Source organism: Colletotrichum costaricense (genome assembly GCF_030867565.1).
Source record: "Colletotrichum costaricense strain IMI 309622 chromosome Unknown Scaffold_7.1, whole genome shotgun sequence".
Classification (NCBI taxonomy): domain Eukaryota; kingdom Fungi; phylum Ascomycota; class Sordariomycetes; order Glomerellales; family Glomerellaceae; genus Colletotrichum; species Colletotrichum costaricense.
Genome location: NW_026848236.1, coordinates 1,081,278 through 1,108,958, shown reverse-complemented (window position 1 = coordinate 1,108,958; position 27,681 = coordinate 1,081,278). Strand labels below are relative to the sequence as shown.

Sequence of the window (27,681 nt, the reverse complement as noted above, 5' to 3'; positions counted from 1 at the left end):
ATCAGACATTCTTTTCTTGAAAACTTGCAAAAGTTTTAGAAAAATCCATCATGGCAACATCATCGCAGTACGCCGAACGCACGTATCATGACACTTCTTCTCCATACGTTTTACCCAATGAGTAAGTACTACTGAGACTCCGCCAAGACGTCTCGGTTTACATGAGCTTACTATGCTAGTACTCCCGAGCAAGCTCGTCTTGATGAGCAGGCCCTTGCCATTCAGTCTATGCTGGGTGGGAAGCCTTTTCTCTTCGATCTGAGACTTCTCCCGAGCAAGTCGAAAATCCTTGACATAGGCTGTGGAACTGGGGTGGCCACGACCCAGCTAGCACGACAATGTCCTTCTTCCCGTGCGTACGGGATTGATCTATCTGCAGTCCCTGACCATGTCAAAGCCTCAGCTCCGACCAATGTCACCTTTTTGAAAGGCAACATCATGGAAGACCTATCAGAGCAGGGGCTCCAGGAGCAAAGCTTGGACTACGTGTTCGGGCGTATGCTGTTCCTCGCGATTGACGGCTGGAAAGAGTACTTTTTACGCGTCCACCACCTCTTGAAGCCCGGTGCCATCGTCGAGCACCAGGATTGCTCCTGGGAGTACTACCGCCAAGGTACACAGACAAAGCTCAGCGGGAATTGGTCCTGGCACCAAGCAGTTCTAGAGGAGTCGCAGGCTATGGGACTGGATATTCTAGTTGGTGATCATGTCGGGGATCACATGAGAGCCGCCGGGCTCGAAGTGCTTCTTACGCGATCGTTTGAGTTCTCGATGGTGCCGTCTGAGAAGAATATTCCTAGCGCAGCAGTCGGTTGTTATGCGCAACGAACTCTTCTCAAGGCATTCCCAGATCTTCTCAGAAAGATTTTGACAAAGCGGGACTTATACTCTGACCAAGATGTTTCGAAATTGACAAAGGAGTGCCTTGAGACGTCATCGGCGGAGGAAGGAATTTTTGTCAAGTACACAGTCACCATTGGGAGGAAGCCAGCTCAGTAGTAGCTTACAGATGATGGGGTTTCTAGCTAGGAGCTGGGGTGTGTATGTTTTTGACTTCTTTTGTTTTTTTCTTTGGACTGGCTAATGTTGAGTACATCTTGCTGTTTATATCCTCTAGTAATTAGTGATTAATTTTGATGAAACTTTGCTCAATGGCCTTTTAAAATGTTGTTCGCTGTCTCGGATATGACTTCGTTCTGTAGACTCGACGAGATGCATGATGTGTGGTTGGGCGACTGAGACCAACTGGCACTAGTCACGTAGCACCATAACGGTGACAGGCGACTCACACGTGTATTACCACGTTGAAGCCATCTCTTCTCACCGGAAACGGCGGTGCCTGGGCATATCGCCAGGCGGCAGGCTTCCTCGAGTCATTCAACGGCAATACGGCATTTAAGTAAGGTTTGCAGGGCCGTGCTGGCGGCAGCCGACCTCATCGTTGTCGATGTGAAGCGCTTCCTGTGTGTTAAGTGCTGCAAACGGATGCCAGGATCGGCATAATGTAGTGCAAGGTCGGTTAGGTGAATAGCGTTGGCGCGACTAACCTCGTGAGTGGAAACGTGGAGTTCAAGAGTAGGTTTTTTCTGCTCGCAGATCAACCACCTACCTGCAGGCGGTCTTCGTCGCTCAATGGTCTGAGCTCGTTCAATGAGTTTGCTAGCGGATGTTTCTAGAAGGTGGCATCGCTGCTTTAGCAAGTAGTGCTTTCTGTATTTCGCCCGGTGCAGATCATGGATAAGATCACCTTGATCGACACGGAAATAGCCGCAACTGCATGCCTACAACATCTCGATGTCTTACGCGGCTTCCTACGTACACGGACTGATACTAGTAGTTGAATGAGCATTAACGCTGCATCAAATCTGCTAAGAGGAGAGCATCTCGGAACCAACGTAAGGTGCAAAGGCCCGCACTCTATGCGCGTGAATCTGAGAGAGGATGCTCCGGTATGGCTCGCATATGAGCAGTCATCGAACAACACTGAGGGAGAATAGTCGCCTTGGACTCGATGAAAAGGCCGAGCAATATTAGGCCAGTATCAACTTGGATTTCAGCAGCATCGACGGAGGCGAAGTCCTACGCTTCCTCAAATGGTTCATTGACCATCAGGTCTAATCTCAAGCTGCAGATGCAAAGGCAGGCATGATGAAACCTTCTAAAATTCGGTATAGTTCCAACCAACTAATCATCTAAGTACTCCAAAGACTTGGCGCCGCCATCATCCATCATACATCCTTCACTATCCCAGCCAAAAGCGAGTCACGACCTTCGGCAGCCACAGCCGCAAAATCATACTCGGTCAGGAGCATCTTGGGACTCAACCCCGCAAACTTCCACACGCCGTCAACCTTTTTGTACCAATGCTTATTGCTGCTATGCCCATGACCTTTGACGGCGACTTGCTTAAAAGTCTCGTCAGTGTACTTTTGATGCGGCACACGGAGCTGGTGGTAGCCCACAACCTCGGTCTCTGAGATCTTTTCCCAGCGGCTGGCGCCAACGAGATGTTGCGTCTTGAGCAGGGGGTTGCCAAGCATGGGTTTGCTACTCATCATGGCTACGTAGTCTTCTGCGGGCATGGCTTCCCAGATCTTGTTGAGGAAGGGGTAATCGATCTTCAATGTGAGTGTTGTGTTAGATTGCGTGTCGTTGGAGGGAGGGTCGTGAGCTTACGCGGAGGGTAGGGGCGATGCACTTGCGAAGGCGGTTCCAGTCTTTTGTGTCGTAGCTGTCTGCCCACTCGTAAAGGCATGCATTCAACCCGAGGTAGTCTAGGATACTTCTTTAGTATCACATCATGAACGATGGAAACCTCGTGAGATGATTTACCGTCGAAAGTAATGTTAGCAGAAGATGCCATTTTATCTTAATTATAGCGTATAATGATCGATTAAGGTAGATTTAGACTATCGCCCGATTTGTGTAATTCGCGAGGGAAGTCAAATGAGAAGGAACCGCTCGTGCATCGAAACTCTGCTGGAGAACCTGAATGGAAATCACCGAGTGTTAATAGAGGTATCCCTAGACCTTAAGTAAAGGACAACAAGCTCTCTTAAGTTACCCCGATTTCTGCTCTCTCCACGATTCAATCTTAGCGGGTAGGTAAAGTAGACACTCCGCCCATAGAATTTGTCGTTACTATTCCAGAGAGCGGGGGACCGTGGGTGTAACCCGTCCACTTGCCGTTCCTCCACTTCCCGGAGAACTTTAACGGACGGCTATGTAAACGTATGGCGACGAAACACGGCATTCGCACAAGGCTTTTGTATGCCAAGCCGACTCGTTCCAAATGTCGACCAGTATCCAGTCTAAAAAACGCTCAGCTGCTCGGTAAAGGCCATAATGAGAAGTTCCCGAGTCTCACTTCATGATACAACACCACTCCAAAATGTACACAACCAAGTGCCATTGAGGAATCACATCACATCACTGCGGGAAATTGAAGCTGCATCGTGAGGCATTTACGCTATGTCTCATTATAGTCATGCAAGAAATTCGCCAAAGGGCGGTTGGTTTTGTAAAAGAGACCCAGGATCTACCCCCTTTTCCTCGTTTCTCGATCGGCCTAGACCTGGAATGGATCCGACATCAAGTCGTGGGAAAACATCTCAACCCCAAGTACACAAAAAATGTCCAAGAATGGAAAGAAAAGAGTTTTTGGTTGTGTTCGGCCCAGCCAACGTAGCTACCGGAACAGGTGCCCTGCCTTGTTGTCGCTGCGTGATCCCGTTTGCCATTTTCCAAAATCCGTCCAATGGCGGCGTCCTTGTCGACGTTTAGTAGGGCTTCTCGCCGATGCTGTTTCTCTTGTCAGTCGCCTGTTCATATGCTTTTATTTCCATTCAAGACTCAAACTTACTAGTTGCCAGGGGGCGAGTAGCGGGCGACGACGTAGGTGCCCTGGGAGTTGGTGGCAACAGCCAGACCGACCTTGGTGGTGCTCTTCCAGACGATCTGAGTGTAGTGACCGAAGCCCATGTAGTTGGACTCGGAGATGGTCTCGCCGTTGTAGGAAGACTTCTCGGCAATCCAGGCGTTGGCGGCGTTGATGTAGGGGCTGTCGGTGTTGGACTGCATGTACAGGTTCTCGCCCTGGTCAGAGACCTGGGAGTGGGTCAGGGAGCCGACGGAGAGGAGGTTGGTGGCCCACTCCTGGGCGTTGGCGGCGAGGGTGGCATCCCACTCGAGGGCCGGGACGCCGACGTCGGAGCGGGCGGCGTTGTGGGCATCGAGGGCGGCCTGCTGGTCCGAGGTGAGGCCGGAGGTGCCGCTGGAGGCAGCGGTGGTGGCGGCCGGGGCAGCGGAGGAGGTGGTGCTGACGGCCTCCTCGACGGGGGCGGCGGCGGAGGGGGTCACGACCGGGGCAGCGGAGGTGGCGGCGGGAGGGGCGGTCGCGGCGGGGAGAGTGATGGTGGAGGTGGAGGTCACCTCGGCGCCGGAGCAGTCGTCGGCGGCCTTGCTGGCCTCGACGCCGGTGTTACCCCAGCCCCAGTAGGAGCCGGACGGGGGGCCTTGGCCTCTCCAGGCGGCGGCCTGGGTGGCGAGAGCGGCAACGGCGACAGCGGAGAAACGCATTTTGATGGTTTGGTTGAAAAGGGGTTTTTGGAAATCACCGGGATTCTTGGATGTTGATTTGAAGGAGTGAACGGAGGATGGAACCTGCCAAGGCGTCGATGAGTACCGCTGGGGTGTAAAAGAGTGACAGACGCAAAAGGTCGATTTTGGGTGAAGAGGAAAAGAGAAACAACAGGAAAGGGACGCGAGAGTTGGGATATTATATATTCTGCATCTTGTTTACTTAGTTAGAGTTGTTTGCCCCCGGTCCTGCTGTTGTCGGGATATTTTGCCGCTGGCGGTATTCAACTTGAGACGAGTGATGATCTCCCGTATGCAAGCCTCCACATCAGAGATATTAAACCAGAAGACGTGGTGTCTCACACTCCCGGCCCTTTGGAGAGAGCACTTACGAATGATCGAATCTCCTTTGCATCCTGATAGGACCAGGGGATTCGGGGGGGAGCCTAGAAGTTGGAAGGGATTAGGATCTAGTGTGCTGAATCGTCCCCCACACCAACAACATTGTCAAAAAGTCTTTCCAAGTTCCAACAGTTTCCCGAGTTTCCTCCCCCCTTCTTCTGCAGAAGCCGCGGAAGCGCGGAAGTTGGATCACACAACGGTGCCCATTGTATTGGTGGATACGCTGACATTGGAAACGACCCCAGATGAGTGGTTTAAATTCGACCGGGCAGCAACAAACTCGCCCCTGTCGCCATGTCTCACACCACCACACCAGGATCTCCAAGGATTTCTCTGGGACGTAGCCCTACCAGATTATGTCACATCAGTGGATTTAGCTGCTGCCGGTAAATGGAAGGGACCCCATGTGGGGCCGAGCGTGTGGTCCAGGCAGCGGTCCAGAACCAACTCAGCTCAGGGATGATGACCAGTTCTCGACTCTTCGACTCCCTCGGTGTCTCAATCTCTTTGTCAACATTTCACCCTTTCTTTGCAGTGGACAAGTCTGAGAGTCTTCCTTACCGTGGTACTCTCTAATTATCTTCCTCACAGGCCCATTCAATTTGCTATTTATCGGTGTCCGAGGGGAACAGAACAGAAGAAAGCGAAAGAGGAGCTATCCATAGTGTAAGGTACTGAGCACGATAAACCCTATTTGGTTGTGTTCGCCTAGGTCGGAGTACCCCACCTGTCATTTCTTTCTCTGACACTCTCTTCTCGTCTAATTAATGAAGTTGCAGCCGAACGGACATTGTTTATTATGCTTCGATCATCCCGTCAAGTGGGATAAAAAGGCGTCATGGATGGCAAAGCCCAGCTCCTGGGCGAGAACTCAAGTGGTAGTCTGGTGCGGGGAATAGCCAATCAAACATTGCACAATGCTTTTTCGTTGCCTCATTAAACAACTTCAAACTCTAGCTTCGGCTGCAAGCCTTCACTCAGGGGTAAAAACAACACACAAAGTCTTTGTCGGGGCGTTTCGCTCTGGAACATTGCCAGAAGCACCACAAACGATCGATCTTTGCCACTACTAAACTAGTAGAGACTCACATTGATCATCATCGAACACGTTCGAGGCGCCTTGAGCCTCTTTTCTTGCTTTAAGCTCCTTGCTTCCCTTCCCTCCCTCTCCTCCCGCCCCTTTGGTTCGAGCCAATCCCGCCCGATCGATGGTCTTTGGCAGGCGCCGAGGCTTGACCTTGGCCAAGCTGGGCACCCAAAGCTTACACGGGCTGGGGCTGGGAGTTCCCACATTCCCGCGCCGTTGGATCCGGTGTCTTGGTACTGGTGACTGTGAGAAAATGGATGTGGTTCGTGTCATGCAAAAAATGTTGGCCCAGACCTTTCCCTACACTAGTTCGTCTGATGTCTCTCCTAGCACGTGTACATCTCAGACCACCTTCGACAAATCTCTCAATTACTTTCGTCATGAGCTGTTTAGAGTTAACTGGTAAGCACCGCGGCACCGCAAACTACTCTGTGCGTTGCATAAGTTTGCTAGACAGAAAATCTCTCAGTCAAGTTACACCATGTCCGTTGGGGGCCTATATGCCGCCCTCTAAGATATCTTCCAGGTGGGCCTCCGAGATTGCGAAATCAACATGGTTGAACTCGCCCCGGTTACATCCCGCCGGTACAGAGTTGAGCCAAGGTGTCACTTTGCCCCTCTCTGCCTTCTTCGCTAAGTTCGCTTCGACAGGTCTCCATTTCTCTGTCACGATTTCCTATTGCAATCCGCACTGTCCCCCAACGCTTCGACTGCTTTCCCCCGATGAACCCGGTTGACCGACCAATTGGCCAATGCAGAAAGTACCGTCGCCTGCCTAAGCACCTTTAACGTAGTACGAGTAGGATTGTTTACTGATCCTATGGGAACCTCTTTGCATGGATTAAGGTCTCAGTTTAGGCTCTTTCTTGTCCTTGCGTATGTTCATGAGAATTCTACGGCTTTCAAGCCAACACATAGTTCCGCTCCTGATTGTCCCGTACCTCGGGCCTTCATAGACCCGGCGAGTCAGGCATAACTCCACCGCCATTCACCTCACAGGCTCACAGGACATCACAATCTTGCATTCATATCAGAGTTCAGTAAGCGAAGTGGCGAGGAGACGCGTAAACGCTGAATCAGCCGCGCGAGAGCGAGAAGGGAACCCAGGTACCTGCCGCTATCCCCGGTGATTTTGCAAGGCGGCGGTACCCATCAAGTGCGGCTGAGTCGAGTCGCTTCGCCCAGATCTCGTATCAATGAGTTTATTAATCTACAGATCATTTCACTGGACCGATGTCTTCTTTTCTCTGCCTACGGAGTAATCCGTATGTCCGGGTCTGACCTAGGCCATACGTCGTTGGTCGAGATACAGTTTGTCGAAACCCGTCGGCTGCGATCCTTGGAGGGCCGTCTATATACAGCACACTTCAAACATATCGAGTGCCATACTTCCAAGGCAGCTTCGAATATCATTAGCAACTCGAGGAATTGCGCCTCACTGTTGTGCAGCCTGTCCCTATGGATTCTTAGCCAAGCTGACTTATCTAGCGCCGAACACTCGATAGAAAGCTCCAATTATCGCCCAGAGTGTCAAGACTCAGGCAAAAACAAACACTGCGTTGGCTGTTAGCACGGGCTGTACACCTTTCTGGCTATGTCTTCTTCACATGAATAAATACCTGAGTTCTGTCATTGTCATATCCAAAGCCTTTCTTTTTCAACGACTTCAGCTCGCATTCTGCGAAGAGGACATCGTGGAAACGTCTAAAGGTGTTTTTCAGGTAAACTCGACCAAAGCCTTGGAATGGCTCGCAGTGAACCTGACCCCTCTGTCTTTGAGTGACCTCCACATCGAAATAATCTCGTCCATGTCCAAATTCTCATCCCCAGGCAGAAAAGTGAGAAGACTGTCCTCTACTGTATAGTAAGTAGTTTCGTCCGCTTCCCTGTACGGTCGTTTTGCTCTGAACTCTACACGCCTCAAACTAGGCATTTTCTGCAAGTACTGGAAGTGGTGTTTGAGATGGTAAACCCAGCCAGGCCTGAGCAGAATCGCCGAAAGCAGTATCGTCTGAACATGAGAGAAAGGCTCCACGCAGCCGTGGTATTCCCAAGGACTGAAAAGAGCCCTGTAACGCTTCATGTGAGAATGCGGAGCAGGACGTCTGACAAAGTAAGGAAACTGATCAATGCTCGGGACGATTCGTATTGAGGTCGAAGGCTTCTCCAGTGGCCTACCGCGCTCGAACCAATTCCTATGGAGAAAGGTACATCGTGGTAGTCGTCTGTTGATAATCTCTCGAGTTCTGCGGTCGACCAGTGTAAAGTTATACAGGACTTCCATGGCATCTTGCCGGTGCTTGATTTTGCTCTTTTCACAGTTTCTGGCGTCGTCAATCAAGAAGTGCTCGATTCCGTAAAACCAGGGCGGTTTGCTTTGATCGAGCATGAGACAGCGATTCTCATCGGTCACCTTTTCGGACTCATATCCGGTCAATACCCATGTTAATGGCTCGACTGTCGATTCTAAGTCGTCAACCACGGCATCGACGATTAAGAGCCATATTTCGTACGGAAGCATGCCGCTGGGGAGAGTGGTGCCTCTGATACCAAATTTAATGCGTTCGAAGGTATTGTGAAGCTTGGTGGACCAGCGCATGGTACCCAATTGTGGAGGGGGACTCAAGCTGCGGGTTGGTGTTGGTCTTTCAAGGTTGTCATAGAAGATGACGAAAGCGAAGAGCAATGTGGCATAGGATTTAGTCGACATCGTATAGCCAGGATCAGCACTGCTTGTACCGAAGGTGTCAATGCTGCGATAGGATGGAGGGAGAGACGAGGTCAGCTGCTGTAGTGGTGGTAGATAGGAAGACTTCTTTCATTCTTCTACATAGCGATGTATGCGTAGAGGTCATGGCGTCAACAACCTTCTTGAGCAGGTTTCTCTTAGTTTGGGCTAAGACATGTATATCCGGCAGTTCTTTAAGTACAGAAAATTCGAGCTTCGAGCGGGAACAAGCAGAGTAGAAAGTATAATTTGAGACACCCTGATGACCTCCAGCATCGGAACGCAGGGTCTTCAACGCATACCTTGATAACTCGATATAGGCCCAACCGGCTGTGACCGAGATTTCCGTGAGCTCCATCTAGAGCACGATGGGATGCAGCTACATCGTAATGCAGAGGACACTTGATCTCTAATCGCTGTCTAAACTACGTTATCTATCTGGCAATGTAACCATAGGGACATGTTCACATTAAAACTCTCCAATCTTGCAGTGTATAGTAACGCTACCTCGTGTATTTATCCATGTAGAATCGCTTAATGATAGGCATTGGTTGGGAAAGATACCAAGGCGCCTTCAAAGCAGGAACTTTCGCAAGCGACTTGATTCAAATCGGGGTATCAAAATCGGGATATCAAAGATATCATAGACTAGCCTCCCCCGCTCAGTTCTTCCCACCTACCATGTATACCATCAAGTTCAAAAATCGAGTGTGCAGCCTAGAGTCAAAGGGTACACTTCCACCAACTCCAAAGAACTTACGCTGACACTCACAAACCACGCTTCCATTCACCACCTTATTCCAGCTCAATCCGATAGCACCTACACTCCTCCTCAAGAAACTTCATCCGCAAACCCTCATCCGTACGAACGAGCTCAATCTCCCCACGCAAAGCATACCTCGGCCGAACCGTGATCTTCGCACCGGCATCAAACAACGGCTCCCACAACAGCAAAAGCCGCGTATCGCCCAGCGCCAACTCCGCAGCAAGCTCAGGCAAGATCGCCGGATCAACAGGCAAAACCGCCGTGTGGTCGTGCAGCGGCTCGCCGGCGGGCTGCACGGGGCTCCGGATCGCGCACCACGTCTGCACGCACCTCAACTCCGGCAAGGCCGCGAGCGCGCGGATCTGCTTTCCGCTAGCGGTCATTAGGTTTCTCAAGCTACTGCTGACGCGGCGGATCATGCGGAGGGGTCCTCTCGTGGCTTCCTGTGAAGTTTGGAGGATCGCGGTCTCGAGGGGTTCCGGGTTCTCGCCGTCTGCGTTGTTATGCCGGTCCGCGGCTCTGAAGTCGAGGACGAAGACGTCGATGTCGGGGAGGACCCAGGCGTGTCTAGGCGGGTTGACGATGCCGCTGCTCCTCTGCCCCGTTGTAGACCATTCTGTGGCGTTTTCCGGGGTGCGGTGGTGACGGGGCACGTGGTGGTGCCGAGGGAACTTGCAAAACGTCTTGTCGACGATGTCGGAGACGCGTCTGCTGCGGAAGTTGGCGAGGGTGCTGACGAGGCGCCAGCGCTTCGTCTGGGAGGCGTAGTCGTAGATGTGGTTGTCGCTGATGTAGATTGAGTCGATGGCGTCTGGGCAGCCTTCGACGTGCCATGTCGAGACTTCGGCTGCGGCTTGGGCGTAGGCGGATTCGACGTAACGGTCTGCGATTTCGAGGAAGAGTTCGAGGGGAACAACGCCTCTTGAATCACTTGATTCGTTGGTGGCGGCCGGTGTCTGGCTGTTCTGGGATTGATCAGTCATGGTTTAGGTGAGGAGTTAGTTGAGATTGATAGCTATTGGTGAGAGAAAGTAGGAGTGGAACTTAGACTGGAGAGAGAGAGAGACGTGGCTGTGATTGCTTCGGGTTTGGTGCTACAGAAAATGCAGGCAGGCTGGAAGAGTGAATGTGAAGTTGTGGTAGAAAAATCGAGTTCTGTAGGTTAAGTCAAAGGTGAAGATGAAACTGATGCAAAAGTGAAGTAGGTCGGAAGCTAGTCCTGACGAACAAGAACCGGTACTAAGGGATGGGACGTGAAACGAAAACTGATTGATGCTATCTACGAGAAGCGGTTGATCTTGTAGAGATGTGTGGTCTGTCAGTTGTTGAAATCTATCCTGAAGTTATCTATCACTTCATTCTCAAGCCCCTTTCAACCTCGGTTCCGTGAGCTTGGTCTTTGTGGCCCTCTGCACACAGTGATTGTCATCCCTGCTTTGAAGAATCAGGTCGATAAATTAATCGTTAATCAACCGACAAAGACATTTCTTCTAGATCATTGTCTATGATATTCAATAAGACATTGTTAATGCCAATGCGCTGTCTCATATTCGCCGTACCGGATGCAAGGATTTAGACGTTGAAGCTTTTGAGACACTGGCTGAGGAGGCCCTTGTGCTGGCAAAGAAGTTGATCTCTTGCTCTAACCAGACGTCTATACCATCCAGCTCAAAGACAACAATTCTGAGATCTCGTGTAACTAGTTACCAACCCCGGGGTAGACTACTCGTCAGTTCTAGGTACCTACGAGTGGATGGGATGAGTCTCATCGTAAACGAGATACAAAACATCATTATCTCCACCAAAAATAGACAAAACATTCTCGTCCAAGGTAGGTAACATCGCAGAGGAGCAGAAACGTTCCTTACCGGCCTCTTCAGCCTTCCCATTCCATGCGCAATCGGCACGACAACGTCGACCAGGGTAATAGTATGAGCCCAGTGAACCGTACATAACGACACCTGCACCCCGCACATCATATTCACCGAGAATGTATGTCCTCCTGGCCCATAGCATTATACCTGTCCTATAACATCCCCAATTTTCGCGATAAAACAGCACTACATGAGGAGGTACGTAAGTCGAGAAGGTTACAGCCAACTCCAAATCCGGCCACCAAGAAAAAAACCGGACGTCCACAAAATCCCCGATTTCCCCCTCCCGAAAGCGGGGCCGAACCGCACGGGGCCGGGCAGCACGCAACCGCAGCACGCAACGCGTTCGCTCCGCCATCCGAAAGCGAGTGCCGTCCCAACATCGCATTGTCAAGTGTTTCTTCCCCACTCCTCCAAGTGAAATATTGAGACAGAGTTTACCTTGAAATGTCGTCTCGTTACGAGACAGCAGGCTCCACAGAAACCTAGCTTTCGCCCCTCCTGTTCAGATCACTATAAAAGCCAAGCAAACTCAAGTTTCTCACAATCTGACACCGAGTACTTACTATATGCCTATGATATGTATCCCCACGTTGATCATCTAAGCCCTAAGCACAATCACACGAAATGAAGTGTTGATGAAATGTATTACTATAAAAAGACTAAACCAATAAAACGTAAAAACAATCTAAAAATCCCAACGCCGCCTTCCGAGAAAAAGGCCTATGTGAGTCTCTCTCTGTGTGTGTGAATGTATATGTATGTATGTGTCGCAATGTTCCACACCCAACAGCGAACAATGCAAAATAGTCTCCTTCTCCTGCTCCTCCTCCTCCTCCTCCTCCTCCTCCTCCTCCTCTCCTCATCTGCACACCATGCAACACAAAAAAAACCTCCAACCCCTCATCGTTAATGCGAGAATTCTTCAAGCGAGAGGGATCATGAAACAGGTAAACAACCAGAGTAGGAAAACCCCTTCCAAAAAGCGAGCGATGCATCCCTCAGGAAAGGGTCAGTAGGGCCAAACAGATCCAAATAATCCGGAAAACGAGAAGGAGAGAGGAGTTCCAAGAAAGAAACAAAACAAGGAACGGGACCGACGCAGCTTTCCCAGGTGCTCAGTATGCCTTTCTAATCCAATTAATTTCTTTCTCCCGCCAATAACATCGAACCATTTACTTGCTCTCCGTAGCCGCAGGGGCCGTAGCCGCAGCCGCAGCCTGAGCTGGAGCGTCTACAACAACGATATCGCTCATGTCCCACTCCCCCTTCTGCGCCCTCGCGAGCACCTCTCTACCCTTATCCGTCAACTCGGGTTTGCCACCCGTGTCCGTCACCTGCTCGAAGAAGGCGGGCTTGAAGACCTCGCCCGTGCGCTCGCGCTCACGCGCCAGCTCTCGCTGCCGCTCCTCGAGCTCGACCTTGACCTGCGTCGCCTTGGAGAACTGCTTTGCGTGGATGGCTTCGGTGACGCCACCCCACATCGTCAGGGACTCGTTCTCGAGTTGCTTCTCCTTCGGGGGCAGCACCTTGGGCGCTACATTGAGGGGTGCGAGATCGATGATTGTGTAGCGGGCTTCGGCGGGGTGAGAGTTCTGCCGTATTCATGTGAGTATTCATGCGGCAGAAGGGGGATGAAGGAGGACAGGGAAGGGGTCACTTACCACTGGCTTGGGGCCGAGGGTAAACTCAATCTTCTCGCGCCACGGACCGCTCAGACGGGCGACAATGTCGGCCTCCGGGACGTCCTTGATGTTGACTTTGTCATCGTTCTCGGGGTCGTACTTGAAGATGATGCCCTCGACGCGGTTCGTAGAGCGGCCGAGCCACCCAGCCTCAATGTAGTGCAGGATCGTCTTAAGCTTGGTCTGCGGGCACGTAATGTACGCCATCTCACTGACGCTGACGCTCAAGCTTCCCCTGAGGATGCCACCGAGATGCGCGGCGGGGTGAGTGAGGCGATATGTCTCGCCGCCACGCTTCTCGAGCGTGACGAAAATACCGAGGTTGTGCTCACCAGGCAACACGCGCACACTAGTACCCGTGAACTTTGCCGTAATCTGGTCGAAGCCGCGGGCGGAGAGGCCCCGCTCGGGACAGCTGATGTGGAATGCGCTTACGGGCGGGTGGTGGGAGGTCTGCTCGGTCAGGTATGAGATACGGAGGGGCTTGCTGTCGGGTGTCGTGCTGCCGTGTTGCGGGACGGATAGGGAGACGGCCGAGGCGTTCTTGTCTGCCTTGGCCGACTTGAAGCTTGACGAGCTGCTACCCGCGCCGCTGCCGAGGGCTGTCGTGTTGATCTTGGGGGCATTATCTTCGGTTTCCCAATTACACTAATCACGTCCTCCATTAGCGTCCTAAAGTATGATGGGCGCATAGTGCGCAAAGAAAGGACCGGCGGCACTCACCCTAAAGAACTCTCCCAAACACGAGTTGTATGGTTTGCAAGGCTTTCCCTTGACGTACTTCAGATCTTTTGTGAACCAGAACCTGCAGACCTCGAGCATACGGTCGAGGGGTTCGTCCGCGGTACCGATGGCAACGAAGGCGTTGGGCGCATCGAGATAGTTCCAGTATTCGAGGTTCGGCGTCGGCTCGAGGAGTTGGGATGGCAGAGAGAAGCGGACGGCAGCAAGGTCGGCGACACCGATAAACCTAAAAGAAGGAGGCCAGTCAGCACGAATTCCGCTTTTCTGATAATTCACGCCTGTCTGGTTTTGGAGTTTTGCAGGTCTGATGAGGTGACGATGGCAGGTTTACCCCTCCAAGGATCGTCGCCCATCAGCCAACGCATCCCCGCCCGCGAAGCAGAGAAACTCGCCTCCTGGTTCCCAAAGGCACTGCGCATGCAAGCCCAAACCACCAAACGACGTCATCCACCACGAGATAGACTCACTTCTTCAGGATACCAATAAAGGTCTTGAGCTTGGAGCCATCGCTCTGAGGCTCCTCAGGCGTATCATGCGCAGCTGCAGCAGCCATGGTTGCAGTCTCGAGATCCGTAGAACAAGGGGTTCGTTGGTTGGTTTGGTTGTGGAGGGTAGGCGAGAGGTTCAAACGAGCCCGGCCGGTCGGTGGGTTTTCGGAGTAGCGAGAGAGAGTTTGAGGAACCGATGACGACGCTTCCCTTTCTTCCGCCTTTGGGTTGATTCGCTGCTTGGCGGCCTGGCTTCTCTCCTACTAGGTACAGCGTAAGGCAAGGTAAGGTACTGGGTGAGAGGTACTGTTGAACCAAGAAATCGCCCAGGCGAAAAATAGCGGCCTTTGGCTGCGATAAGGTGGGGTGCCGAGAACGGCTGGCGGGGTTGCGAAGCCGAGATGGGAACGGCCAAAAAAGAGAAACCGAACAGTGACAGACAAGCACACCCACACTGCACAGTACGTAACGACGTAAGGTAGCAGTCCCACGAGGTTTGGCGGTTGCAGTAGAGATCCAGAGGTGTGAGTTAGAGATGATGATGATGATGACAGAGTAAGGTTTGGGTTTTGGATGCTCGACTCCGGGTCGAAGGAGAGAGATGGCCGTTATTGCGGGTACGTTTGTTTGGACAGCCAAGGTATTCCGTAGGCGAGGTGGTTCCAAAGGCGTGAGCGCGCGTGTCCGTTTCGTTTCAGTCGTCCGACTCGTGCGCAGCGCGCCGCAGCGTTCAGATACGTATGCTATGCGATGATGAGATCCCGCAGAAGGAAATCAGACCCTTTACCTCGTCTGGCCTATTGGGAATAACCACTGTTGGAGGGCGACAACGGGTGCCGTGAGGTGAGGTAGTCTGGATATGAAATACTATGGACGTTGCCGTATCGGAGATGGATGGCGAACCGGCAAGACGAGCACCGAGAAAGACAGAAAAGGCGCAACCCAGATCGCGGTACGGAGTAGAGAAGAAGGCTCGTTCGATTTGGGGTGATGTTTTCCCTCTCTTTCTTTCTCCCCCAGCACACAAAAAAGTAAATAGACAAAGAGTTTGGAAATGGCGGTGGATAAAAAAGAGGACGAAATGAGAGATGAACCGAAGACGAAACCATACGCCCCAGAATGGTACGTAAAAATGTCATGCACGGCACCCAAAAGGCTACGAACAGCAGCAAGCAGCAATCAAAGCAACAGCAGCAGCCGCCAGCAGCACTGCAGACAGAGCTCCATGCATCGGAGCGGGAAGGCAAGTGGTGACGCCGCACAGAGAGCGCTAAACCCGCGCAATCTGACGAGGGGAGCGGGAGGATGACACCGGAGGCACAGCGCCAAGCAGCCAATAGCTGTAGCCAAGTTGAGCGTGTGTCTTTGGGGGGGCAGTATCGAATCAGTAGGTACTTGATGATACAGTGCCAAATATGACGTGATGGGTCACAAGACCGCTATATCACACCTATCTTGGCTGTCTCCGATAAGCAGTCGCACTGCCTAAAAGTCTCTGATAACGCACCGACCGTCCTTTCTCCTTCGAGAACAACTGTCAGAAACATACTTTAGAGTCAGATAAGAGCTTCGATAAGACATCTCTCCGCTCAGATGCAACCTTACCTTACCTAAGGTTCACCAGAAACAAAGGGGGCCTTGCACCTCTGACTTTTAGCAACCGCTCGAGAGAAACGAAGAGCTCTCGACAATGTCTTGTTTAACATCAGAGAAAACACAAAAAGAAGTAGACAAGCTATTCCAAAGCCACACTGAGACAACGCAGTCATCGTCCTTGTACTCACTTGGCCAACCAAGGTAGGTGTCAGGTAGGGTTAGGAAGACACGCTCCCATCTACAACCCCCAAAGCCCGTGTCCGGACCGCCGCAGACAGCAAAGCAGCCTCGCAACGCCAGGACCGGATTGCGACCAATCATCCACGCACATGTCTAATCCAGCCGCCATCACAAGCTCTCATCTCCTTGACTCAAGCCTCACCCCTTCAAACACGCCTGCTTCAGTGGTGAGAGGGAAGGAGGGGGAAACTACTGCTGGGAGGAAACAAAGCTCGAGCACATGGGAGGAATGAGAGGCTGCGGCGGCGTCTGCATTTTACCTTGGACACGATCTCAAGTGAGGTCGTGACATTCGTCTGTTACCACAGATTAAACACTGCCAGATACCTCAGATAGATCAGCATCTCGCACCTGCAAAACGATCTCATCAACACGGTTCCATACCCCCATCACAGTTCTGTAAAGCTGTACATCCTAGCCATTGCAATACAATCGAATAACAGTGACAGCAATCGCGCCTTTGAGGCTCCTGGTTCAGATCAAACACCAGCTGAAGACATCGAAAGGCTCTTACCTCAATCTCATGAATCACTGCATATCACTCACTAAGGTTCCACACACCTTCGTCCCTTCAGTCTTTCCCTCATTCGCACTGACTCCAGACCGGCCACAGCAACGAGGAGTAGAATTGGAGCCTGACTTACACTCCCAGCTCAAGTCCTCCAGAAGCCAATCTCATGTCAACGTCAACTTCAACTTCAAGCACCTACTTATAAACAAAGGAGGCGCCAAACAGGCAGCTGCATATGTCTCTACAACAAAACAGCAGCAGCAAGTAAAACAAATCCTCGAGCAAACCCTCAGAGCTCAAAGGAGGAAACTCAACCAGTCACGCGGTCCCAAATCCCACCCCGCAGACGACGCGCAGTAGTAGAGCCGCAAAGCCCGCAGGCCCGCAGCAACCCGAGCGTACATACCTTACGCAGTACTGCGTACGTCCACCTCGTATCCCGTGACTGCGTCTCGTCCCATGAAGCCATCACGAGACCAAAAAGAAAACCTTCACTTACATCTACCTACCCAATCTACGCCCCCCCCCCCCCCCCCCCCCCCCCCCCCCCCCCCCCCCCCCCCCCCCCCCCCCCCCCCCCCCCCAAATCCCCCCCCCCCCCCCCCCCCCCCCCCCCCCCACCCACCCCCCCCCCCCCCCCCCCCCCCCCCCCTTCCCCTCCCATCTCTCCTCAGCCCATTCTCCATCCCAAGGAGGCTATGAATCAACTTCACCCCGACCGCCTCATTCCCGCCAAAGAAAGAACCGTCCCCTGAGCCTTCCCTGACACTTCATCCATGATTATCCGAACGGTTCACCGGAAACACCATCAAACTCAACTTCCAATATTAAACACTTTGTAATTACCCTCGCCTCCATCTCGCCCGCCCACCCGCCCGTCCGCTCGCCGCCGTTATCCGCCGTTACTGTTGCTGCTGCGGCTACTACTACTCCGTACTGTCCCACTGCTACTGTTGCTGCAGATCTTCAGGAACCCCTCATCTCAGGCCATCTCAGGGTCCTGCCAGGGATCAATCCTCCTCGCAGGCAAAGGCCCTCGTCCGTGGGTTCATGGTCCGAGGTGGTTTCAAGGGGGGGAACCCGGAGCCTGGAAGAGGAAGGAGAAGGAGGCTACATGGGAGTCGGAGCAGGATCAGAAGTGAGGGAAGGGGATATGGGGTGGGGAGCTCAACGCCCGCTCTTGGGATCGTCGATTCATCTCTCTCTCTCTCTAATATCACCAACCTCATAACTCGGTAAGTAGGACTGTAGGAGTGGGTATGGGAAGGGGGGTGAAAATGAAAATGGGAATGGGGGTCTGGTAGAATGAAAGGATACATGTATGTACCGACGGTATCTCGGTATCAGACTCCCCATCGAGTCCAATATCCACCGAAAATCTCCTCGACTCGAGCATCATCTTGGACATGGAATCTCGGTCAAGTACTTCGAGACGAGGAGAAGGGGAGAAGTAGAAGGGGGAGAGGGGACAGCCACCGTTCATTCCCCGTCTTACATGCTACCCTTCGTGCATCTGATCGTCGTCGCGATGGAGAGAAATATACCAATAGCTCGTGAATGCCTTCAAAGTTTTTCGCCGCCTCCAAGGCCCGACTCAAACCACCAACCGCCCGGGCCCCCGAGAGTATCACCACTCCCGGACGGACCCCCCTCCCCCCCTTCAAAAGTCCAATATCAGAATGGCTTTCGAGCCGTAAAAGGGAATGCAACAATGTTCCACTCCAGTCAAAGTGGTGGTATCCGTACGCAGCAGGGTATCCGCAGCGCCGCCGCAGGACAACAACCGTGGCCCCCCGTCCTCCGTACCTGCATTCGGCACTCGACTCACCGAACCACCACTCACCCACCAACCCGGAGCTCCGACTCGAAAGCTGACCTTGCTCTTCGACTTGTCAAGTTCGTATAGCTTCATCCGAGCCCTCCATGTACCTCCTCAAACGAGCATAATTCCCCCCTCCAACTGCCAACTTCAGGGTCTCTGGCGCCATGGGAATCTTGGAAGATCTGCATTCTGAACCGTTTTTTTCCCACTCCAGAGTCCATGCATTCCAACTGACAGGTTCACCTGAAGGGTTGCATCGCATGCGGTGGGCAAGAGGAGGTGAAGAAGGAATGAGGGAACAGAAAGGAAAATACCACCCAGCAATGCTAGTCGAAGAGGAACCGCCGCCGCCGCAAGCCCGGCCCCCGAATCAAGCTTCATCGACAAAGCAACAAACAAACAACCCCCCCGCCCCGCCCAATAAGCACCTCCGTGTATCCATTATCGTGAAAAAAAAAAGGGGACCCCTCTCCCGGCGGTTGCTTCGTGGTGAGAAAGTGCCCCCTCCCCCCCGCCCCGGTATTCCGGCCGAACACGAGAGATCAACGCGTGGCAAAGTCCCGCGGTCGACCGACCGGAGGCTAGGAGCACCGGGCTTCACGGCCCTCCTTGCCTACTGCCGACGTTCTCTCTGAGGAGTGCTGAATCCTCGACGTCGGACATGCGTCTCGGGGCACCGGGGGGCGTGTTAGTTGCTATTCACGCCTGTCTCTTCCCACCCACCAAACATATCCTGTAACCAAACCCCCTTTTCCTGCCTTCTGCTTCATGTATCTAGACACGCAAATCTTACCTGTCCCCATGTCTGATATCTGCAAGAATCGTACGCGAATAACGTCAGTGCCTCCCCTCCAATACTTCCCCAAGTTGCCTCCATCGTGGCTCAGCCCTCTATAAATATATATAATTCCAATGATTTTCTCAGGGGGGGCCGCGATCAAGGGTTCCATTGAATGATTTCCACCCATCGAGAAACCTACCTCGTCGAGAAATGATCATCGTCGCTTTCTGCCCCCCCAAATTCCCCTCTCTTCCCGCCCTTTCTCAATACCCAAGCCCAGTGCAAACCTTGTTCGTTCCAACCTTGATCATGGCATCGGAGTCAGGGACCAATCTGCCATCTCACTTTTGTGCCCCCAAACACCGCACAACACACTGCTGCCCGGCCCCCCGTGTGCCCCCGCAAGACCCACGGCATGGAAGGGTCCATCGAAGAGTTTTCTCCCCTCCAGCAATTTCATCCTCTCCCATCGACAATGACCTCATGATCGACACCGAATTTTCTCCCTTGGGCAAACGTGACCGTCAATAATGGCTGCATCCCAGCGGCGCCCGTGGAGACCCTTAAAAGGCATTCCCAGGGCAAATCCACCATCTGTACCCTGATCCCGGCCGACCACAGGATGCACGCGGGATGCTCTCCGATGCCACAGCGTCAGCGTCTGTGAGTGCCGTGCCGGACCACCACGGTGGGCAACGGCAGAGAGAGAGAGAGAGAGAGAGGGCCACCTCCACTGTCAGGACTGAAGTCAAGTTGCTGGCCATGAGATTGCCTCTTTCCGTACGTCCACCACCCATCCACAACAACAACAGGATGAGGCGATTTGTTGCAGTAGTACGAGTCGGACGTGTTTCGCGGTACTCGTCAATCCCCTTTTCGTTTGTGCCCTACGTTCCCGTTGGAGAGTGAAGCTTGCATCCCCGTATACGGTCGTGACGGTGTAAGTGAGGGAATTGTACCTGCGCTTTGCCCACAGCACGACTTTGTTTTTGCCGCCGTTAGTGTTGCAACCTCCGCCCGGATACCCTCGTCAACTGGCGCTTACAAAGTTAACCCTAAGCTTCGTCATTTCCTAGTCCCGAGAGAAGGGCACGTTCCGGGGTGGATGACAACGGTCCCTAGAGGCCTTGTTCCCATGTCCGGCAAAGCGCAGGTTGGTGCCCCGGGTCTCCGAGTGTAACGTGAGGTGGACCTCAACCCAAGCAGGCGAACTCAACCGGCTCGGCTACGAGACATTGCCCTGACGCATATTGACGAAAGCTTCTCATCACCGGCGCGTCGGACAGCAACCTTGTATCTCCACTGACTGAGTTGCGACCATAGTGGCCATATGGCACTCCCCCGGCTGCGGGATCAAGCCCCGAAGGTGTCCTGCGTCAACTGCCCAGCGTTGCATGTGGTAAGATTGGAATTAAGCTCCAGGATGATGGGCCAGGGCGGGTCACGGCCTGCGACTACTATGTAGCCCCTCTCTTTGGTGACTGAGAAACCCATCAAGATGTCTTCTCTGGTTCATACGCAGTACACTCCAACTGACTCGTGTGCCACAGTCGGAGCGTAGTTTGACAGGTTTATTGGCACTTAATGGCGGGCGATATTGTCGAATCTCCGTCATAGCCAGTCTGAGCGGCTGTCACCGTTCTGCGAATCGGGGACTTTAGGGTTCGGCGAGCTATTGAAGTTACGGGCCACGATAGAGTGGTAAGGTACGAGATCCTATACTACCTTACGCTGACCGCGAGGTAAGCCGTGAAGCAATCTCGATGAACCATGAGTCAATGGGGCTCGCTGGCAACTCAGAGATGAAAATAAATCCGTGCCTTTGCCCATGTATCAGTACTGCGTAGCACCAGTGTGCCCCCCACCTCCACTGTGGTTGCCGCGACCCTCAACCAAATACCTGGTACTGTTGGCGCCGTTTACATAGAAGCATGAAGGAGATGGTTGATTCTCTTCTAGAATCGGCGATCAACGGCCAGCTAGACTCGGGCAGTTGGTCCCTTGCTTTGGCGCTGAATGCGAGGACCCTGAAGGAACCGTACTAGTGAGCAACCGACGACGGTTGGTATCGATCGATGGGTAGGGCTTCATGGTCTCGTAGTTAGCCTCCTGTACCCCAGCGCCGTTGCGCGGGATGCCCCAAGATGGCTTCAACCATGTGTCCAGATTGGGATGCACACCATCAGTTGTCATAATTTCCTGTGGGCATTGAGCAATGAGCGCTCAGGAGGTTATACCGTTATACTAGGCGCTACGGAACGCCCTGGGGTCTGCTGAAATCCTCTTACCCCAAGAGTGCGTGCTCCGAAGCCACATGTGCCAGGGCCCCGCAAACATGCATGGCTGCCCTCCCACTTTGACGCGCTCAGAAAGGCCACGATCCCGGGCTCTCTATCCGTGTTGTACCACGGCCGCCCACCCAAGCTGGTCTGAAGCGTTGTATTTTCAATTCTTGGCGAGATTTGTGGCTCGCGATAACATCGTGCGAGGCCGATGGCAGCTGGCTTCAACGCCGCATATGCGGGCTTTAACTCAGGGCTTGCTGGACGCTCCGTGCGCTATCTGTTAGCGCAATATGGGCATGAAATGCCTACCAGGCATGATTATTTGACAGATAATCATCATGCCGCTGTAGTAGCCGTCTCTGGCACGTCTGGGTCGGCAACGTCCTGAGTGCTGAGTGCGGGCTCGCATTTGGGCTGGACATGGTATCCATGGTCGAGCTCAGGATCCCGGGGTAGAGCTTTTGCTGGACCCGTCTACTCATGGACAATGTACTCTGCCATCTCGCCTGGTAACACCTTGTCCGTATCCACTCGGTGAATTATCCGGCCAAGTTCAACTGATCAGAGAATTATGTTTCGTGGTATCCGTACTTCGTAGTGGGCAGAACTTGGTGATTGCTGCTGCTCAGGCAGACTCACCAGGCCCAGCAACTAGTTTCCATCAGTCAACGCCACAACACACTCGTGCCGCAACCCGGGAAGAATGAGGTGCCGAGACTGGCCGACCCCTGTATTTGTATCCATACTTCGATGTATCGTCAGGCCGAACAGAGCAAAGACGGGAGCCCCGTTTCTAGAGAGAATGACGTTGCTCGCGGCACCTCAGTATCCCCATTTGGACGGCACAAAATGTGACTGCAGTGAGGCCCTGAGGAAAGCTCAGCGCGCTCCCCTTTTCGGAAGCTGGTCTGACAAAGGTAAAGCCCATCAGATGACAGGGTTGCGAGTTTCGAACATGTCCCGCACAACTCTCTCAATGACACAGAGAGCCATGGATCGTGTGTTGTCGGGGTCTGTTTCAACTCTCTGTGCAACGACTGTTGATGCAAGTACCATTGCAATAGCACAACGCTGGGCTCTACCGGTGCCACGAATCAAGCGTGCGGCGCAGAGGTTTCCACACCGCAACTCTCAATGATGCTGCATTGCGGAGAGTTGGCTGAATTCGTGAGGGTTAAACACTGTTCATTGGAGCCCTTTGGAGTGGATGGAGCATGTGCCATCGTGGGATGTTGTTGGTGGAGTCGATGTCGCTGTTCCAAATGTATCCGTACTTTGGTGAAAATAGCAACCGAGTGAAGACAGTTTTTTCTTCTGCTTCTGTTTGGCTTTCTCAAGCACGACATGACATCATCCCTCCGTGGCGGTGCGCTCCCTCCAACGTTGACAACCATCCCCGGTCCTTGTCTAAGATGAAAATGGAGACTGAGATGGAGAATGGAGATGGAGCACGCGCACGCGGGTCCTGGGCCCCGCATCAGTTTGTTTCTCTCCATAGCCCCGGGGACGAAAGCAACATACGGCGCTTTGCAATACCGTCCTCTCCATCTGAGTACGCCGTGCCAAATCAACGTCAGGTCTCACCCCCAGGATGAAGAGGAGGAGGAAAATTTCAGGAGTGGACTCCATCTGAGTGGCACCAAACAAAACCATCAAAGTCACAGTCTGAGCTGCGAGGCCCATTTTGACTGGCTGCCAATGTCGTCAGTGAGGCATTTGCCATTTGGCGATGGCAACAAGACGACGCTGAAGGGGCGAATTCTCACCAAAGTCTGCCCACCCATGTTCCACGCGCTGGTGCATGTCTGTGTCTTTGATCACGAGACCCATCCCACAGACTCTGCAACTTCTTCCATACGCGAGGATTGCCTCTCATCAGCTTACCCACAAACCACGGTAGGTGTGTGCGACGTGAACCGCACAGCTGGAAATTATCGGGACACCCAACTACCGATATTTGGCGAGTTTCTGGGTCTCAATTAGAAGCCTTACGGCCGGATCCTTATGGTTTAATGTTGGCAATGTTATCCCGAAACTGATGCGAATTCATCGGACTGCAACGAGCGCGTTGGGTCTATCCCTGCAGGATCCTTTGGGAGTTGACTCTGTGGTTGGTGCTTGGATGCCATTCTTATTTGTATCCTGTGTAGCGGTATGATAATAGGATTGGACATGAGGAGAAGGTGATAAGTTTGCAACTTGATCAACAGGCCTGGACTGGAAGGGCCTCCTGCTCGGCCGCCTTGTTATGTGCGGGGAGGGGGATTCTCGGCCAGTGGCCCGGTCCAATCTCGTCAAGTCGTGGAAACTCTGTTGAGTAGACTCGAACTTCCATTCTCCTCGGGACGAACGGTTGGGTTGCTGTGCTCAGGAACCAAACAACGACCGTTGAAGTTGATGACAAAGGCAAGCGACGATTGGTTCGTCGTTGCCCCCCTGAAAGCTGTCCTGGGATGAACTACCACGCCCATGGGCAGATTCTCCAGCGTCTTGAGCCGAAGATCGGCATCAAAAACGGGTAGGCCAGCTGCGGCGGCCTGCTCCCGACAAACAGTGCTTCTATTTCGATTCCATGTTGGTCATTGGCGCCAACCAGTCCCGGCCCAATCGGCAAACCATTCATGACACCCTTCTTCCTGAGGCTCCTTTACGGATGTAGATCGTCGTCCAGAACCCAGAGACCTAGGTATCGCGCTTGTTGTCGCAGGCTTGTAGCCCCGTGATTGATGAGTTTCGAACTCTCGATATTAGCCTGTGGGTAAGGAGGTGAGTCTGGGTCGTCATGACGTCAGAGCCTTTCCCTCGTTGTCCCCGCCTCGCCCTGGTAATTTGGGAACAGTCACATACTCACAGCCGCTGCGCGAGACACTCGGGTCTAGAGTCTAGGCATGGGGTTGCTTGTGACATGAGACGGTCTGGCCCTCCATCAACCTTCTTCCCTAAATCGAGGCCTGTGGTAAAGGTTTCGGCTCGAGCGCTCTGCACTGATGGAGTACCTGTGCTGCATAGATACGGGGAGCCCGAGGGGAAATCTGAGTGGCTTCCTTTGGACTCTTCTTAGCGTGGTGCACTGAAGATGTTCCTGAGAGCTAGCTTCGTTGACATCCGTCTAGAACAAATTGGCAGCTCGGCGATCCCATCTGCAAGGGCAACTGTGTGGCCTGTAGCTGTCACGACTTGAGGCGGATCCAGTGCCTCCACCGAACTATTGGGACGTGCTGGAAGTTGTTGTGGTCGGCAAGCTTTGCAGACTGTAGAGGTCATTGCAGCCGCAGTCGGGCCCTCGCTTAAGCTCGCATCGACAGTAGATCTTCTTTTAGCCCGCCCGTGAAGTGTGACTGAGATGAGTCTTTGACGACTTTCGGTTCGGAACCCCTGGTACGGAATATCTCTCGCTCATCATCAGACCCCGCTGGCAACTGTTTCGTTCTCCAGATTTGGGGCTTACATAAAGTCTAGCCAGAGACGCATTGAGGCGATGGCCTTGAGGATTGTGGTTCTTGTGTTCTAGCCTCGAGGCTTGCTCTCGTGGTAATTAGTGAATTGTGCGGTAAAGTGAATAAGCTTAGATGAAACAAGGATCGCAGCGCCCGTCTCCTCTCTTGACAGCTACTGGTCCGAGTGGGAAATGATCAGTCGGCGCCCAACTTTGATGGTCTCTCAATGGATCCCTGGATGTCGCCTTGTAATCTCCCGAGGACTTCTATATACTGTGTAAATGAAAGGAGCCATATACCCATCGTCAAAAAACGTTTCTCTTGCTTTGATTCGATACGGCTTGAAGGATTCTGGACGAGTCGGCATCCCGAAATGGCTGTGAAGAATGCAGCGTCGTCTCAAACTACCACGCCCGGTTATGCAACGGCCGGGCGGTTTGGTTCTGGCAGCGTTTCGGGCCAATTCGATACTCAAAGAGGCTAAGTACGAAACACTCGACAAGTTTTGTGCCGTGGATTTGACGGCGGCCCGGAAGAATCCTCGTCAATTCTCGTTTCCGAAGCCTTGGTTGCATTTCAAGATGGGGATTGAGCTGACTCGAGTAAGCCCTTGGAGGTGCATCTAGGAACTCGCTGGCCGGGAAAATGACGTCAACCCCCCTTTCAATATCATTAGCCATTCGAAACAAAGCTCCACGTCAAGACAGAGCTGTGTGATGTATGCTCCTGTTACGCGGCCAAGTTGAAGTCTCCTGCATGATGACTGCGGATACGTTTCCGCGTTGCCTTCGAGGTATCGAGGTACCGGACTGATGGATTCCTCAATGCAGTATCATAAAGTAAATCTCACCCATTAGAATGGCTGCCACAATGACCGGTCACAGTCACCAGTGCTGTGCCGCCGCAAGTCTTCAGCAAACAGCGTACTGACGATGTCGGATGTGGTTTACCATCGGGATGGCGTCAACACAAATCTGCCTTGGAAAGTGATGGTAGCCAATGGTCGCGTGTGAACGGGACGGGAGCTATTGCCACGTGCCGTGTCCCGCGCGGGTAACAGTCGTCATGTCCAGTAGCGACAACGGCGCGCCAGGCTAACAGAACGTTGGCGACGTTGTGATAGCGCCACTTAGAGTTCACTAGATGGTGCGTAACGGTCGGCAAGGCCAGTCATCTGGAATAGGATAGTCAGGCCCGAAGCCGCCGTTTAGCGAGCAACCTAGGATGTCGAATCAACGAGCCTGCAAGAGGTGGAATTGAAACGCTGAGCATACCTGCATGGTGGCAGCCACTACAGCCTCGCTGTGAAATTGCACCGTTTGTAAAGGATACGCGATTGACCCGATGAAAGACATGAAATCGGATTCGGCCCTGTCAGTAAATCAGGACCGAGACAGAGCCAACAGCCGTCCGTCCGCTGGGGGCCACCAGTAGGGGGTTCAGGGGTAAATCATGCTCGCTGTCCGGATATTGTGTGCATTGTCTTGACGATTGCAGCGCTGATCGCATCGCTGAATCGTGGTTGACATCAAGAACACTACTTGGGGTTTAGGCGGCATGGCTTGCAGGGCAGAGATCTGCATTCACTAGTGTAGACATTGAATCGCCGCCAGGCAGAAAGGAGACACCCCAAGGGCCTGTTGTTGCAATATGCGATCCGAGACCATTGCCGCTTCTGAACCAATTCCCGACTTCATCGAGACTTGGGCGTGGGGTGTCGCCGGCGACTTGTGTCGGCCTGCTTAGCCGTCGAAGCGATGATCGACTGAATGAGCTGTTAGGTTGTCGCTATTGGCCGACAAGAAGCGCATACAGCCCGTCTTTCGGGATCGCATTCAGACGAACATCCCCGAAGACCCTAGGCTTCAAGCCCATGGCCAGCGTAATGCCCTTCCAACGGCAGCAGTCGTCGGGCATGACCGTTTTGGTGTATCCTGCGATCTGTCAAATGACCCAGAAGTCTCTATCTTCGGACACTGGCCGTCCTGGCGCAGCTCGATTGGGATTCGGCAGCTCTCCAGTTCGTCTAGGGCGCTTCGGCGAGGGGCAAAACGGAGATTGCACAGCCACACGGCTTAAGGGTCCAGGGGTCTTGTGGCAAGCCTTCGCCATCTTCAATATACAACGGGTGTGGTATGGTGGTGCAAGTATTGGTACACGCCGGCTTGATCCTTTGGCGGTAGATGTTTCTGGTAAGGCATTTGACTGCTTATGACGAAGAAGCAACTTTTTGCGTACTGGCAAAAATAGGTATGTCAACCGCTGCACGGACTGACTGAGTACGAATACCTAAGCGTGCAGTCCGAGGTGGCGTTCCACGGATTAGGTTTGACGGGGATAAACGGCTCGACCAGACTTGGAAGGCATCGCAGCGTTGTAGGCTTTGAGAGTTACCGAGCCGCGTGCTGCTGTACGAATGAAGTGTCACATCGATTTTGTCCACCGACCATCCGCGACTCCTAGTTGTGTACCTATGGCCAGAGCGGCCAGGCAGAGAGAGTTGACGGAATGCACCCGTACGAATGGTGCGGTACTAGTTCGCCCTGTACGGAGTAGAAAGTGCATCTGAAGCATTGGACGAGGGATCGGGGGGCTGGCAGATTGTCTTGAGTTAGCGGATGAAATTGGTCGAAAAAAGCAAAGACGGAGAATTGCGA

At 53.0% G+C, this 27,681-nt stretch overlaps 11 protein-coding genes across 11 annotated transcripts; 5 read left to right on the top strand and 6 right to left on the bottom strand.

Annotated features, from left to right (window-relative positions):
• Positions 1–50: 50 nt before the first annotated feature.
• CCOS01_07560 (methyltransferase domain-containing protein) lies at positions 51–999 on the top strand (the record flags this gene model as incomplete). Its single annotated transcript, XM_060455724.1, has 2 exons — positions 51–121; positions 180–999. The coding sequence occupies 2 exons, from the start codon at positions 51–53 to the stop codon at positions 997–999; spliced, it is 891 nt and encodes a 296-aa protein (XP_060313616.1).
• Positions 1,000–2,228: 1,229 nt separating this feature from the next.
• Positions 2,229–2,863, bottom strand: CCOS01_07559 (scytalone dehydratase; the record flags this gene model as incomplete). The annotated part of the gene is made up of 3 exons (XM_060455723.1): positions 2,229–2,618; positions 2,677–2,774; positions 2,833–2,863. 3 exons carry the CDS (start codon positions 2,861–2,863, stop codon positions 2,229–2,231), a joined length of 519 nt encoding a protein of 172 aa, XP_060313615.1.
• A 916-nt stretch (positions 2,864–3,779) lies between these two features.
• On the bottom strand, positions 3,780–4,578 carry CCOS01_07558 (SCP-like extracellular protein; the record flags this gene model as incomplete). The annotated part of the gene is made up of 2 exons (XM_060455722.1): positions 3,780–3,801; positions 3,863–4,578. 2 exons carry the CDS (start codon positions 4,576–4,578, stop codon positions 3,780–3,782), a joined length of 738 nt encoding a protein of 245 aa, XP_060313614.1.
• A 1,746-nt stretch (positions 4,579–6,324) lies between these two features.
• On the top strand, positions 6,325–6,804 carry CCOS01_07557 (uncharacterized protein; the record flags this gene model as incomplete). The annotated part of the gene is made up of 1 exon (XM_060455721.1): positions 6,325–6,804. One exon carries the CDS (start codon positions 6,325–6,327, stop codon positions 6,802–6,804), a length of 480 nt encoding a protein of 159 aa, XP_060313613.1.
• A 1,342-nt stretch (positions 6,805–8,146) lies between these two features.
• Positions 8,147–8,777, bottom strand: CCOS01_07556 (uncharacterized protein; the record flags this gene model as incomplete). The annotated part of the gene is made up of 2 exons (XM_060455720.1): positions 8,147–8,172; positions 8,246–8,777. The coding sequence occupies 2 exons, from the start codon at positions 8,775–8,777 to the stop codon at positions 8,147–8,149; spliced, it is 558 nt and encodes a 185-aa protein (XP_060313612.1).
• Positions 8,778–9,590: 813 nt separating this feature from the next.
• On the bottom strand, positions 9,591–10,544 carry CCOS01_07555 (uncharacterized protein; the record flags this gene model as incomplete). Its single annotated transcript, XM_060455719.1, has 1 exon — positions 9,591–10,544. The coding sequence occupies one exon, from the start codon at positions 10,542–10,544 to the stop codon at positions 9,591–9,593; it is 954 nt and encodes a 317-aa protein (XP_060313611.1).
• A 2,066-nt stretch (positions 10,545–12,610) lies between these two features.
• Positions 12,611–14,612, bottom strand: CCOS01_07554 (oxysterol-binding family protein; the record flags this gene model as incomplete). Its single annotated transcript, XM_060455718.1, has 4 exons — positions 12,611–13,030; positions 13,100–13,768; positions 13,844–14,090; positions 14,332–14,612. Coding segments are annotated over 4 exons (1,617 nt in total), but the record flags the coding sequence as incomplete, so codon positions are not given.
• Positions 14,613–18,591: 3,979 nt separating this feature from the next.
• On the bottom strand, positions 18,592–18,902 carry CCOS01_07553 (uncharacterized protein; the record flags this gene model as incomplete). Its single annotated transcript, XM_060455717.1, has 2 exons — positions 18,592–18,729; positions 18,765–18,902. The coding sequence occupies 2 exons, from the start codon at positions 18,900–18,902 to the stop codon at positions 18,592–18,594; spliced, it is 276 nt and encodes a 91-aa protein (XP_060313609.1).
• A 4,128-nt stretch (positions 18,903–23,030) lies between these two features.
• Positions 23,031–23,570, top strand: CCOS01_07552 (uncharacterized protein; the record flags this gene model as incomplete). Its single annotated transcript, XM_060455716.1, has 1 exon — positions 23,031–23,570. The coding sequence occupies one exon, from the start codon at positions 23,031–23,033 to the stop codon at positions 23,568–23,570; it is 540 nt and encodes a 179-aa protein (XP_060313608.1).
• A 1,840-nt stretch (positions 23,571–25,410) lies between these two features.
• On the top strand, positions 25,411–25,650 carry CCOS01_07551 (uncharacterized protein; the record flags this gene model as incomplete). Its single annotated transcript, XM_060455715.1, has 1 exon — positions 25,411–25,650. The coding sequence occupies one exon, from the start codon at positions 25,411–25,413 to the stop codon at positions 25,648–25,650; it is 240 nt and encodes a 79-aa protein (XP_060313607.1).
• A 1,247-nt stretch (positions 25,651–26,897) lies between these two features.
• CCOS01_07550 (uncharacterized protein) lies at positions 26,898–27,239 on the top strand (the record flags this gene model as incomplete). Its single annotated transcript, XM_060455714.1, has 1 exon — positions 26,898–27,239. One exon carries the CDS (start codon positions 26,898–26,900, stop codon positions 27,237–27,239), a length of 342 nt encoding a protein of 113 aa, XP_060313606.1.
• Positions 27,240–27,681: the final 442 nt, after the last annotated feature.